This window comes from Carettochelys insculpta, chromosome 1 (assembly GCF_033958435.1).
Source record: "Carettochelys insculpta isolate YL-2023 chromosome 1, ASM3395843v1, whole genome shotgun sequence".
Classification (NCBI taxonomy): domain Eukaryota; kingdom Metazoa; phylum Chordata; order Testudines; family Carettochelyidae; genus Carettochelys; species Carettochelys insculpta.
In genome coordinates this window covers 43,626,878-43,642,349 of record NC_134137.1, presented here as the reverse complement: position 1 = coordinate 43,642,349, position 15,472 = coordinate 43,626,878, and the positions used below count along the sequence as shown (strand labels likewise).

The following is a 15,472-nucleotide window of genomic DNA, read 5'->3' as shown; positions in this document are numbered from 1 at the left end:
TCTTCAGTGATGGTGTAAGGTTTTGCTTTGCATACTTTATCCGTAAATGAAAGCCACGTTGCTCTGACTATACCAAGCAATTAATAGCCCAGTTTGACTGCTTATATAAATCACATCTAATGTTAGTTATATGGCTTGCATCTACGCACCTAACTTAATTCAAGTGTAAAGTTTCACCAATGTCCTATACATAATGTGTCATCACTCAAAGCTGCTAAATATTTAGAGCAAACTCTTCGCAGATGACAAGATCATAAAAGATATTGCTCATTCGCTTTTTTTATTCACAAAGGAGTGAGATACCAAAAGGCAATATTATGTCAGCACAAAACAACCACACCTGAATTTAACTAGCAGATCACTGCACAGTATTAAAAGCTTCCAAATAACTCCTGTGCTTACATTTTGTAAAGCAATTTTAGTGCTTTAGGGAAAAACACAATTTGATTTGTTTATCAATGTTTGTCAAGAATGTTTCTAGCAATCAGCTTGCTTGAAATGATTCAGCACTGCTTATATAAGAAAGAATCCAATGGCTGGTAGTTCTTATCTGTGCACGGCAGCATGTCCTGCCTGTTACTTATCTCACCATTTTAATGTTGTGGTCAAGACTAAGGATACATTTATTAGGAGACATTCTGAATAAAAAATAAAGTAAAATGTGTCCATTACACACGCATCTTTTCTCAGGTTCAAAGAAATTCAGTTTTTGGTAGAAGTTAATTTATACATAGAAATATAAATGTAGAAACACTTCAGAGACTAAACATTCTAATACAATAATTTCATTATTAAAACAGGTGCACCTACACTATGGTGTACTACTTAAAAATGTATTTGATAAAAATCTTAGCGTACAACTAAGACTCACTGTTTATAACTCCAGTGTCAGTACTTCACTAGTCTCTACATTAAAACATGTTCTACAGATAGTGACCAGCAAAATCAAGGGGAAAAATTGTCACGAATGAATAGGTTCTCTCCCTAAACAATTTTGGATAGCTTACGTGCAACACCACCTGCCTTGTTATAAGGGACTGATGAACACAGATCCCACCTCAAAAAAAACCAAACAAAAAAAAAAACACACACACAGTAAAAGCTGTAGAGAGGAACACTTCCTGAAGTAAGTTTGCTGAACATGGTTCAGATTATTGGATACATCAATAAGCTCAATGCTTTTTAGAAGCATTTACTGTATACCCTAATCCTACTTCTTGCAACACACAGTGTCACACAAGTAGTGAAAATGTTTTCCTATTCAAAAGTGCTTGGACATCATTTTCAGGCAGCATTTCACCTTATTTTAGTACGTTTACACTAAGAATGTTTAAGAAGAAAGAAAAAGCCAACAGCTTTTTCTAAAAAATAAAAATTATAAAAATATAAAATTGAGACAAACACTTATCAAAATAAATCATTGTATTTTATTTGCCTAACTCTATTCTAAATTGAAATCTATTTTTTTAAATAAGGGATAAAATGTTGCCCAAAATTCTAATTATAGATAGATATTTGTGATTTAACTAGATCTACAAATCAAAATAATTCTCAGTTAAAAAGATACAATTTGTATCAACACTATTTGTACTTTCTGGTTCTTCAGGGCCTTACTTTAAATTGCACCAAGAGTATCAAAATTATCAACAGTTATCTTGTAAGCTAGTAAATTAACAACACTGAACAATGTTCCTCTATATGGCATACTAGAACTGTAGGAAATTGACTACACCACATAAATACAACCCTCTGTCAATGATTGCAAACCCTGTATAAAAAAAAGTTTGAAGCAATAGTAAAACCCATGACACAAAACCAGAAATATTCCTTACTAATAATAGAACAGACTATTGTATCTGTTTCTGCAGCTACACTATTTGTGGCAATAAGTAGGCCTATACAATACAACAGGCTGAAAACTAATTTCTGGAACATATACACTATCTTACAAAAAAGTTTGTTATTTTCAGCTACTATACCATTACCATAGTGCAGTTAATAAATGTTGCATATCCTCAACACACAAAACCTTGTCAGGACAGCCTTGATAGATAGCAAGGAAAATTATACAGTATCTTAAATAGAAAGCTTGCATTGAGAATACTTATTTTAAAAAAGGTTAATAGTTTATGAAAAAGCATTTTATCCAGTACACCTTTGCACAAATACAAATAAAGAGACACATAAAAAACAATTTAATGGAATTCTAAACTTTCACTTCCATTTCTACTGACAAGAAGCACATAGGAAATGGATAAGAAATGTATCTCAACTGAAACATTCAGAGCCTGACTTAGGCAGTTCTGAGCAGCTATAGCTTTTACTGAATTCGAAGGAAGTTGCATATGCTCAGCATTTTTGCAAATCAAACCACAAGGCTTTGCCTTATCCAAAAAGTAATGGAAATGAGTTCTTTTGCCTTTGATTGCATCTGCTCTTACTAAAATCAAGTGAATCAAACCCTTAAAACTATTCATAAAAGAGCAATGAAAGTGCCATACTGTAAATCACTAATATATTGTTACCCATTTTAACTTTAAATGGTAACTTAACATTTTATTTAAAAAATAAAGTCAGTGCCACAGTAAAACTTTGTTTTCTATAAATAAATTATAGCACGAAAGTCCACAAAATAAATAAATAAATAAATAAGTTAATTGCTAATAAAAATTCAAATTAAGCTTGGCTTAAAAACTGTTTGCCAGGGCTATTAAAATTCTTTCAACCTTCTGCAGATTCTTTGTATGCCTTGCAGCTGAAGGACAAACATCCAGTAAGTTAATAAAACATGTAACAAAAAGAAACAAAGTGCTGCATATAAACCCCTGATGCACCAAAGATTATTAGAGGACCGCCCCACCCGCCGCCACCCACGCAAACTTATACTGGAAAGATTTCCAGTCATGAACATAGCTTAAAATCATTTAAAAATTTCAAGTTAGAATGTGAAACAAACCTGTTCCTTCCAATGCATGGGGCTATACATACAGATTCCATGATACTGTATTTCACATAAATGGATTACTATTAACCTCCTTGCTGAGAAGGAGATCACATATGCTATTGTAGCAAACCTCCCTCAGCATTAGAGCTGAACTGAAAACTACTAGACACCACAAAGATGCATCATCTTTCAATAACCTAGCTGGGATTTTTCCACTAAAATGGCTGCAGCAAGTTGCTGAGCATCTGTCATGTGAGGATTCCTTTTCATAACAATTCTCACAAGATCAGGAGGGAAGATATTGCATAAGTTTATATAAACCTTCTCCCGCGTGTCCTGATACCTTGGAGGGTCTTGAGGGATTCCACAGTAAGGTATGCACCAAGTCTGATCTTGCTGCTCAGGTAAACTTTGGAAGGAAAACTGCTCGTAACATGGCTGTGTGGGATTGCTAGGCAAGGAGTAAGTCTGACGATAGCCATATGCATCAATCCCGTAACTTTGCCTATCCCAACTTCCAACCCCATCTTGGCTGGAATAAGGCTTTCTTTGTCTTAATGGAGAATTATCATATAAACGTGAATCTGAAATACTATCTATTCTTGTGGATACAAGAGCTCTGCCAAGATGCATGGTCTTTGAATGTTGCAAACTCTGAGGAGCAGAGAAGTCATTAGGGCAACTAGAACGAGCACCAACTGTAGGATGCTGTAGATGTACAGACATGTATGAAATAGGAGGTTTGTGATGATGCTTTGGTTCTTCACGACTATAACTTTGCACTCTTGTTACAGGATCATGGTAACTCTGCAGGAAGGGCTGTGAATTGAGACGGTTATGTGGGTGCACATGTTGGCACTTTAAGTTGTCTTCTAATTGTGGGTCAGGTGAACTCATGTAAGATCGATCATTGTAACCCACATAAGAATCACTACTACCACAACTCATACTCCCTTCACTGCTACAATCAGAAGCTACAGAGCTAATCCTATAATCTGTGTCTAAAGAGAAACGCCTTTCAGGACTGCGTGGACCAGAGATACTTAGATTTGAATAAGTGTTTAGCATAGAGTAGTAGCCTATATCCACAGGAGACTCACATTTTGGGTATTGGTCATAAGGCATTGGCGTTACATGATTTTTGGTTGCCATCATCATTGGAGGATATTGTCCCTGTGATCTTTGATCCTGAGGTGGGAAATGAACCCCAGATGGAAGGCCATTGCTTAAAAGTGCAGTACTTTGGGGTTTTATAGCTGAAGAATTCGGTATACTAACTAAGGAAGGAACAGACCTGGTTTCCAATTTGTTTTTGGTGGGAAGCTTTTCCTCCAAGTCTTGGTAGACTTGAGTCCTTATGCTAGGATCTGATTGCCTCTTTGGAGCAGCACGTTTGAGATCAGAAGTGCCATCAATCTTAGTGCTACAAGGAACGCTGTTGCTTTTTACCAGTCCTCCTTCACTTGCAGCTTTGGCAACTGTGCTTCTAGACATGGCTCGAAGTTCGTCAGCTACAGATCGCTGAGGTTGATTCCCTCTTTCTGGGTGGTAGTATTTGCATTTGTGTCCATAGGTACATTTCTTTCCTATTAAAAATCACACAAGTAAAAAGATAAAGAACCTAGATAACAGAAGCCTGAGGCAATGCAAGAAGGAAATATTGACCAGACTGCCAAGGTATCTCAGTTCTGTCCTGAAACATCCCTCCCATGCTTACACTTTCTGCTCTTTGCATATAGATTCAGTGGTTGTCAAGTGATCAGACCATGAACCCCGCCACCCCAGCTCTAGAAGCACAAGCTGTTAACATCTGAGCTGAAGGAGTGATTTTTAGTGTGTAAGAGGCTGTTTTAAATTAGAGGTGTGACAAAAATGGAACTTTTATAATTCCCATCCCCCGATGTGTGCCTCAGTTGCCCCAACAAACTTCATGACTTTCCAGTCGGGAACAAAGAGGACACTAATTTTTTCTCCCAGATAAAGCTAAAAGACATTGGTCACTCTTGTGTGTTGCCTCCCACTCTGCATGAAATGACTAGTCATTAAAGAACTCTCTGAAGTCAACCTAGATTAACATAGGGGTCTAGAGAGACCTCCAGCTCAAAAACACAGGGCAGGAAGGTGTGAAGTGGGATGAGCGTGAGCTCTTCAGGAGCTTGGGAACTGAAGGAGTCAGACAGAGAGACAGTTCACAAGAGCATGGTTGGGGCTCTGGGCTGATCTAATGATTTTATGTGCTGTGTTCCAGATGAGGAGCAGCCCTTGCTGATTTGAGAACATTGCTAGAGTGTTGTCCCTGTAAGTGCTTGGTAAAATGCCTTAATCCCATGGTGTCCAATACGTCTGCTGCTCAACATAGGTGGTGAACTGGACACCACAGTGTGGCAAAATAAGCGCCCTCTGCCTGCTCCATGTATGTGCCCTACAACGTGGTGGGGCAAGTGTGTGGCAGCGACAGAGCCTCCTAAGGCTCTTGTCCTGGCACAGCTGCTGTGGCCCTGGCATGGCCCCAGCAGCTGCATTTGCAGCTCGCTTAGCACGGCTCTGAACCCAGAGTAGTGCACGCAGCTTATGTGGCTCCAGCAAGACACCAGCAGTTTGTGCAGGAGGGCGTTGGGGGTGTGTGTCTGGCTCTGGGAGATGGGGAGGGCATTTATTTTGAGTGTGGGTAGCGGGGGCAGGTGTCTGTGGCATCCTTGAATTTCTATTGGACACCGTTGCTTCAATCCCTGAAGAGTGTGCAAGTGTGTGAAAATACAGCAGTTTGTCTCAGTTGGGCACACTCAGCAAAGTCCATGGCGTGAATGAGGAATACTGAAGCCCAGTGTTTCAGCCTAAGGAGATGGTGAGTCTGTATGGTCTAAACAGAAAGAAGAAAGAGACCCCATGGGGTCTGGCACAAAGGGGATCCTCCAAAAGACTGGTCTGAAGTTGGAGGCATAGCACTGATGCTGTGGATTCACAACAGTGGGTCATGAGCACAGCCAAAAAACTAATTATTACTATTCCACATTATATTTGTTTATTCTGAGTGTCAGAAGGCCAGGGGAGTTCAAGTTCCATCTTAGGTATCACTTTATAATGCAATGTGGCCATGCACAGTAGCCATTATGATACCCCAACTCAGACAAAAATCTCTTCTACACCACAGGGCCGTTTCTACAGAGGCCAACGTGCGGTTGACGGGGGGCGGGGCTGGGGCTTCCGGAAGGAAGTCCTTCTTCTGGAGGCCCCTTCTTCCCAAAAATTTTTGGGAAGAAGGGGCCTCCAGAAGCCCCCTCCCCAGGACTGCACTTCTACACAGGATTTTGGAGTCCAGAAGAACGTCTTCCGGACTCCAAATCACGTGATGTTATGCTAATGAGGCACGGGGAATTTGCATCTTTCGTTCCCTGTATTAGCATGCCACTTCTTCGGAAGTGGCCTGTGTAGAAACAGCACAGATGACTAAGCCTGGGTTTTCCTTGCATGAAGAACAACATACTACACTGGCTTAGTCAAATGGCAGCATTCTGCTTGTGGTGGCTGGCCACAGTAACTAACAGCTTGGTACTTGATGTCTAGAGAAGTTATTTCTTTAGTTATTCTTTTCATACCGATAAATGAAGAAGACATGTCTGCAGAAATCTTAGCTCCACTGAAATCCACGGGAAAACTCCTTCTGACTTCAGAGTGAGGAATTCACTAATCATTGTCTATATAAGATAGCTCTGTAAAAAATCTTTTTGCTGTGCCAATAAAGGAAAGGAAGCACTTTAGCCCTTATCCCTAACCATACAGTAAATTGTGTATTTAAATCAAGTTACCATATGGACATGGTTGCTTCTTATGTTCCGGTACAATAGGTTTCTTCCTTAGAAAATTGTCAAGGCTTGGGCCATGGCGGCCAAGAGGGTCATCTGGAGGCATGAACCTATAAAATAGAACAACAATATCAATGAACTCAACACCACATATCATTTTCATGTTCCCGGTGCAACTAATTATAGATGCGTACCATCCACAACAATTTATCTGTCACGTGTTATGTCAACTTTATTCTAAAATAGCAAGACTACATTTTGCAAGAACAGGTTTAACCAAGAAAATCCACATTTTGCAACAAAGAGGAAGTTGCCAAATCAGAACTATTCAACAAATGATTTAATTCCAAAGGGTAGTTTTGACAGATTGCTTTGTGCTACAGCATCTGCCTGTCAGGAAAAAAAAAATCCACAAATATATGCTCTAGATGTCCTTCAAGCTGTTTTATAATTTGCAGGACTATACAATGTATCACAGTACTACAGATGGAATGACAAGCCAAAATTTTTAAATGTGAGTGCCTAAATTAATATAAGAGCACACAAACAGAAGTGGCCTGATTGTTAGAGATGCTGAGCAACCCCTACTTCCACTGGGATCAACTGGAGCCGGAGGAGAGGGATAAGGAGAGAGAGTGTAGCGGTTTGAGCACTGGCCTACTAAACCCAGGGTTGTTAGCTCAATCCTTCAAAGGGCTATTTAGGACAAAAGAGATAATTATTTTTGTTTTAAAAAACTCTCTTGGGAATGGTGATAGGTCCCGCTGAGTGTGTTAGGGACTGAACTCGATCCCTGAAGGTCCCTTCCAGTTCTTCATATTATATATGTTACACATATTTTAGAATTTATGACACTTCTATTTAGGTGGGAAACTGGAGGTATTCCAGAATAGATTGATCATCATGGCATCTTTATTCTGGAAAAAAGTGTCTCCAATCATGGAGTTAATCAGGCACAGTTAATCCATTCTAACTTCACATTCTACCTTCAGGATTAACCTTCATGTATTGAAATATCCTAAATTAAAAACTGAAGGGATTAAAATTTGACTTACACATAACAGCAGCTATATTGGATCTGACTAACAGTACACATAGCCCAGTACCTTGTGCTCCAACAGTGGCCAATGCTAGATACCCAAGAGGAAATGAACGTCCCAGGTAATCTATCCTGTGCCCATTCCCAGCTTCTGACAAACAGAGGTTAGGGACACTATTCCTGCCGATCCTGGTGGCCATTGATGGACCTATTCTCCATGAATTTATTTAAAAGTTCTTTAATGTACCCTGTTGTAATCTTGGCTTTCACATCTTTTGACAAGGAGTTGAACAGGCTAAGTGCATTTTGTAAATAACTAGTTCCTTTTGGTGGTTTTACACCTCCTGACTATGAATTTCATTTGGTGACCCCTAGTTCTTGTGTTATGAGAAGCAAAATAACAACACTTCTTTATTAACTTTATCCACACCATGTACGATTTTATGGACCTCTATCTTACCCATACTTAGTCTCCTGTCTAAAATGAAAAATCCCAATCTTCGTAATCTTTCCTCATATGGAACTTGCTCCATATACCTAATAACTGTTGTTGACATTTTCGGTACCTTTTCCAATTTCAATATATCTTTTCTGAGATGAGGTAGCCACATCTGCCTACCGTATTGAAGACATGGGCACACTACGGATTTATGTAAAGGCAGTACGCTATTCTCTGTCTTATTCTCTCTCCCTTTCTTAATGATTCCCAGCATTCTATTTGCTGTTTTGATTGCTGCTGCACACGGAGTGGATGTTTTCAAAGAGCTATCCCCGATGACCACGTGAGTGGTAACAATTAATTTAGTACCCCAACATTTTATATATATCACTGGTATTATGTTTTCTGATGTCCATTACTTTGCTTATGTCAACACTAAATTTCAGCTGTCATATTGTTGTCCAGTCACCCAGTTTTGTGAGATCTCTTTGTAACTCTTTGCAGTTTGCTTTGGATTTAACTACATTGCTTAGTTTTATATCATCTGCAAATTTTACCACCTCACTGTTACCTCTTTCTTTCAGATCACTGAGATAATGAATAGGACTAGTCTTAGTACAGATCCCAGGGGACAACACTGTTTTCCTGGCTCTGTTCAGGACACAGAGTTTATTCCTACCATTTGGGCTTGTCTATACTAGCTCCCTACTTCAAAGGGAGCATGGTAGATAGGATGTTGGGAGTTTATTAATAAAGTGCTGCATTGCATATGCAGCACTTCATTTAGCAAATTCCCCCCCTTCCACCACGGCAACTTTGAAGTGTTAAATTTTGAGGAGTAAAGGGACTTTGAAGCACCCCGGGCCCTTCGAAGTACCAGCGGGTGAGCCACGGCTAGACGTGAGCCAGCGCTTCAAAGTTTAACACATTGAAGTTGCCGTGGGGGGGAGAGAGATATTTATAGGGGGTGGGAATTTACTTAATGAAGTGCTGCATTTGCATTGCAGCACTTCATTAATAAAGGCCCAACACCCTACTTACCATGCTCCCTTTGAAATAGGGAGCTAGTGTAGACAAGCCCTTTGTTTCCTATATTTTAATCAGTTGCTGATCCACGAGTGGACCTTACTTCTTATTCCATGACAGCTTACTTTGCTTACGAGAAGCTGGTGAGGAACCTAAACAAATGCTTTCTGAACATCTAAATACAATATATCCACTGTCTGTATGCTTGTTGATCCTATCAAAGAATTCTATCAGATTGGTAAACCATGTTGATTCTTTTCCCAACAAATTATGTTCACCTGTGTATCTGACATTTCTGTTCTTTAGTTTCAATTAGTTTACTCCATACTCAAGTCAGGCTTGCCATTCTTAGAAATGATTAAGATTCTTTGTTATTTATACAACAGCCAAAGCAAACCCTAGGCATTAGATACTCTGGCATACACTCAATATGTAAAGCATCTGACCATCCTTGAAATTACATAGGCCCAGTAAGCAGACTAGTTCTATTTTAATGTTTGGGTTCTTTCCAGGACAGGTGGGAAAGGTAAATAATACAATTTGATAGGGGTTACCACCATTTTGGAACAGTGCTAGCAAAAAGAAGAGTCTGAAGGTTTAGAAGATTCAGACCAAAGCCTTGGAACAATGGCATCCTTTTAATGCCTCATGTGCACTTAATAATTTTGATGTTGTCTAACATGTTAATGGAAACCTAAAAAGTGCCCTTTTTGCCATTAGTTTTCTAATAAGTGGTACAAAATCAAGATTACTTACTTATCATTGACAAATGAATACATCAGCAATCGTTCATCTATGAACTTCTTCCATTCTGGCTTTTCATTAGCTAGATCCCTGTAGTTATCATTAGACACAATGATACCATCTGACTCAAAGGCCAGTTTCACTATGAATCTGTCATCATAGCAAACCACCCTTCTCCCCTGCACACGACGAGATGGTGTAAACACCAGAATTTTCTCTTTTTCTAGCTTGCGCAGGATTTCTTGATCTAGAAGCATTAAGAAATAGTCAAAGATTTAATGTCTGAAGTGAAGTAAGGAATTGTTCAAGCTTTATAGATTTTAGGATTGAAGCAAAAAATGGAAGTGTTTAGGGCCAAAATATGCCTTACTTTCAAATACAATCTATTAGAAAGCACCTGATCTTAACATTCAGCAATTAAATAAATTCATTCCATACCATTTTTATTAGATCAACAGAGAAAACAATGTTTTACATAGCCATTGCTACTTCTGCAACAGGTAAGAGATACTCTTCTAACAACCACACTTGGGAAAGAGTGCAAAAAAAAAAACAAACAACAAATTGCTCTGATGTCAGGAGGGGAGCTCTCAAGATGCAAAGGAGTTCTCCCCTCTGCCTCCTGCTGCGTGGCCATATCCCAGTGTATTCTGACTGTAGTCAAGGTTGTCCCATCACCATATTCGAAATAAAGATAGAATTTTTCATCCCCTCTTGGTATTCATTAAGATCAAACTTCTGAAATTGTTCCAGTAGTCCATATTAATGGGGCTCTCTCTCTACAAGCAATTGACAGAAAGATTGGGAGGAAAAAAAAAAAAAACCACCAGGAAAAAAAACTCTCCCCCACAAGGAGCCAATGGTACTATTACACACAGAAACCAGTTTTCCAGCCTGCTGCAAGTTCTCGTATTGTGGATGTTACAATGCCTTCATTTCTCACAAACATGTAGATTCTAAACTGTTCTCTGTCAGGCCCCACAAACAGCCAGGAAAGCATACCTGGCTTCATAGCTACGTCACCAGGTTTCGGAATAAATTAGAATTCATCTCCCTCCTCTAAACCTCAAATGTTGTTTAATTTCCTTTCTACCCACAAAAAACAAGTCAAATTAAAACCACAAAAATGTCTTTATCCTGCTATACAACTGCCTTTAACACTTCGGAGAAATGCCATTCCATCAGTCTCTTTAGATCAGCTACACAAAGGCATTTTCTCTCTGGTCCTTGTGTTAAAGTGCTCGAGAGGCTTACAAGAAGGTTTTGACCTTAAATAACTAAACTGCTTTTAGACAAGAAACAAATTTCTTCTGCCTGGAACAAAGTTGTTATAAGAAACAGCGATAGCACTGACAGATCTGTAAGATTTGTATTTGGTGCATCATTAGAAATACACAAGATTCTGAGACCAATGTTTTCAGTACCAACCCTTTCCTTTGAGACCAATGATGTATTCAAATTATGAACAGAATAGCAGTTGTTCATTATGATGGAATTAAAGTTCTGTCATATTTAAAGGATGGCTGAAAAAGCAAAAATGCTGTGCTTCAAACATCATTTTTACACCTATTTCATCTAAGATCTCTTCAAAACTCAGAAAGGCTACATGTTTCAGCTGACTGAATGCGCTAAGTATTTCACCCGGTTTATGAGGCTGCAGAGCTCAAAACGTAATCAATCACCTGGACAAAAACATAAAATCATCATGGATAAAGTCTGCAGATGACACTAACATTTGTGAGTGGTAACCAATGAAGAGGACAGGTCATCGATATAGTGTGCTCTGGATTGTGTGATCTGGATTGAACTTTGCACATGCAAACGTGTTTTAATACGGCTAAATGTAAATGTATGCCTCTAGGAACAAACAATGTAGGTTATACTTATTTAATTGGACACTATCATAGGAATCAGTGACCCTGTAAAAGGTCTGAGTGTTCCAGTGGATAATCAGCTGAACAAAAACTGCCAATGTGATGCTGTGGTAGGGCGACCATATCTCCCTGTCTCAAATACAGGACAGGGAGATATGAGCAGGATGGGCAGCTCCTCCTGGCTTCACCAAGCCCCAGGGAGATCTGGGAAAGCGGCAGCTGCCAGCTCAGGGAAGTGACTCCCACTGGCAGAAAAGGTCAGTGGGGGGTCGGCCCAAATATGGGACAATTCATCTCTTTTTAAAAATAAGTAGGGATGTCTTTCTGGCATTCCCAATACGGGACCATCCCACCCAATACGGGATGGATGGTCACCCTAAAATGTGGCCAAAAGTGCTAAGGCAATCATGAGATGCATAAACAGGAATCTTAAATTGGATCAGAGAGGGTATTTTATTTCCGTATTTGGCACTGGTAAAACAGCAGCTAGAATACTATGTCCAGTTCTGGTGCCCACAATTCAAGAAAGACGTTGATAAATTGGAGAAGGGTCAGATAAGAGCAATAAAATGATCCCAGGACTAGAAAACTAAATATACTGAGTCCTTCCGAGTACATCAAAGAATAGTTGAGTGAGGAGTGACTTGACTGCAGTCTGCAAGTACTTACAAGGGGAACAAATATTTAGAAGTGGGCTCTTCACTCTGGCAGAGAAACACATAACATTATCCATTAGATTTAAGTTGAAGCTATACAAATTCAGACTGGAAATAAGGTATGCATTTTTATGGCAAGAAATAACCACTATAACAATTTATGAAGGATAATAGTGGATTTTCTATCAATCACTGACAGTTTTTCAATTAAAATTGGATATTTTTCTAAAATATATGCTGTAGGAATTATTCAGGGAATGTTCTATGACCTATATTACATAAGAGGTCGGACTAAATGCACATAATGGGTCCTTCTGACCTTGGAGTCTATGATTCTGAGTAAGGGAACTCCCCATAATCTTGCGCAAAAGACAACTGTGAAGTGCCTCTGTTCTACAGAAGATGCAAGGCTGACAATAGATGTCATCATTTTCTCCATTTTTTACTTTTCCTCTCATTGCCAAGGTGCTGACACAGAGGCACAGCTGGACAAGATGAAGTGGATTCTCTCTGCTCCAGAAAAAAAAACTACTGACACTAGACTTGGCCTGTTCCTCAAAACCCCCATTTGCAGGGCCCACTCCACTAACATAATTGGCGGCACTGTCTGGGGATGAATTAAATTTGAAGGTTAAAAGCTGTGTGACTGATGTCCTTCCCAAATCTCCAAAATAGGTAACAAATGAACAGCACAATTGACCCTGCCCTTTATGACATGATGGGTGCGTCTACACTAGCCAGGTACTTCGAAATAGCCGGCACGATGTCGAAATAGCATGAGCTGATGGGAATAAGGGGACTTCGAAGTAGGCGGGGTCCTTTCAAAAAGGAGCTCCGTTGGGACGAGCTGTGCGGTGGCGAGGTGCGTCAATTTCGAAGTGCCACAGCCATCTGCATGCTAATGAAGCGCTGAATATGCATTTCAGCGCTTCATTAGTAAACTTCAAAATGGCCATTTGCGTGGCCATTTCGAAGTTTGGGGCTAGTGTAGGCGTAGCCCTAGTGTGGCTTACAGGGCCTACTCTCACAGAAACCCATTCTATAGGTAGGAGAACACTTCTCTTTGGTTATTGTTCTGACAAGTCACAATTCTTTCAAATATTTTCATTTTAAGTATATACAGCAAACAGATTAAAAAAATAAAAAACAACAACTAAACCAAACCCACAGAAGTTTAACTAAAAACTTTCAAAGAAAGCTCTTCTGACAAGTAAAAATACCAATGAGTTCTTGCTGTGTATTGTTGTGCATTCTCTTGCATTTTTCCTCCCTGTCTGGAGTTCAACAAAAAGATCTTAGACCAAAAACATATTACTTTATAAAAAAGCAATTTCAAATAGTTTGTTCAGCTAATGCTCACAATTAGGCATGAGGAATCTTACATTATAAAACAAAACTGAAGACAATGACATGAGGACATTGTTTACCTGTGATAAGAGCATCTGGCCTTGACTGTTCTTTTCTCCATGCTGGCACGAACACTGTAACATCTTTGTGGCCTCTTTCCAAAAACCAGTCTACCGCCAGTTTTATTCCTCGACAAGAAAATACTTCTTTGTTCCCATGGCTGAAACAGACATTAGAGAAAACACTTAATTTCCTGTTTTACAACCAGCTGATTATACTTAGTAATTCTACTAACTGAATCCAGGATTTCTGTTGACAATGAGAGTCAATCTGAATACCCTTCCCAATGCTGCCTCTTCTCTCCAAAAGAGGGGGAAAAACCAAAAAGAAGTGGCACAGGAAGACAAAAGTAAAGGGCTGTTGTCAAACCAAATGAACATTTATTATGCTTGAGATATATGGTATTTATAATGTACACAATCTTTATTTAAAAGGTAAAGAGTTCTTTATTTCAACTATATATGGTAAAATATAGTTTTAAAATTTCCGTTATATGCACACTTCTCTCTTTCATTTGTACTTTGATTTTATTTTAAGATACATTTCCAGCCCCTTAGAATAACACACTCTTTACCCACACAGTCATTTTGGGGAAGTTTGTGAAATAAACTCAGGGAGGAAGAGGGGTGGCAGAACACGGGCAGGAACAAGGGAAATTGGAATAACAGGGTCTCCCACTGGTTGTCATAAAGCAAGTTGAAATCCCAGTGTCTCAAGACGAAGTACTGAATCCCCACAGACCACATCTTTACATATGGGCAACACAGGAATAGAGTGCAATCCATATTAATATGTGGGGATGTCAATGTAAAGAATTATGGCTACTATCAGACAGCTTCAACACTTGTCCTCTGAAGCCTGATTTTTGACCTTTGACACTAAAAGAAAAACAGTCCCACTGGATTTATCATCACAAGGGCCAGCCCCTAGAGCCAGGCAAGATCCCACACTAAATCAGTGTATTATAGTAACAAAGAGGAAGCCATGCTAGTCTATACACTATCAAAACAAAAAGCAGTCAAGTAGCACTTTAAAGATTTTGCTAGTCTTTAAAGTGCTACTTGACTGCTTTTTGTTTTGATAGTGTATTACAGAGTCATTTTGTATACTTGATTTTTGTATAACAATGTGCTCACCAATACTCATGTATTCTCATTAGATTCAGAGGGGCATATCCTGTAAATATCTTTTGCCCAGTTTAAACTTCATTAGTACTTTTCCGGAATACTGGACTTAAGTCTGATTATGTAACTTGATATCCCTTACAGCTTTGGGTCTATGAAACAATGACCATACTCTTAATGTGACATATGCAGTAAGCCAATATATCAGCTATATATTTTTTTTAAAGGAAATACTGCAGATTACTCTCTTTCAGTCAGCTAGAATCAAGAATAAACGCAATGTGGCTTGCTAATGTTCTTTGTAAATCCCCAGAAATAGATAAATGTGTATAAATGAAGGTACCATAATTTAAAGACAAGCACCAATGCCTAGACCACACTCCGAAGGAAACAAATGAGGTTGCAGGGCCTAGGGC

At 39.1% G+C, this 15,472-nt stretch overlaps 1 protein-coding gene across 1 annotated transcript in view; it reads right to left on the bottom strand.

Moving 5' to 3' along the window:
- Positions 1 to 2,881: 2,881 nt before the first annotated feature.
- Positions 2,882 to 15,472, bottom strand: part of ZC3H12C (zinc finger CCCH-type containing 12C) — a 67,411-nt gene continuing 54,820 nt past the window's right edge. The window contains exons 4-7 of the mRNA XM_074981997.1: positions 13,953 to 14,092; positions 10,008 to 10,242; positions 6,751 to 6,857; positions 2,882 to 4,530 (exon numbers count right to left, since the gene is read on the bottom strand). Of these exons, the coding sequence (XP_074838098.1) occupies positions 3,134 to 4,530; positions 6,751 to 6,857; positions 10,008 to 10,242; positions 13,953 to 14,092 (1,879 nt within the window). The 3' untranslated portion in view covers positions 2,882 to 3,133. The remainder of the gene's footprint in view (positions 4,531 to 6,750; positions 6,858 to 10,007; positions 10,243 to 13,952; positions 14,093 to 15,472) is intronic.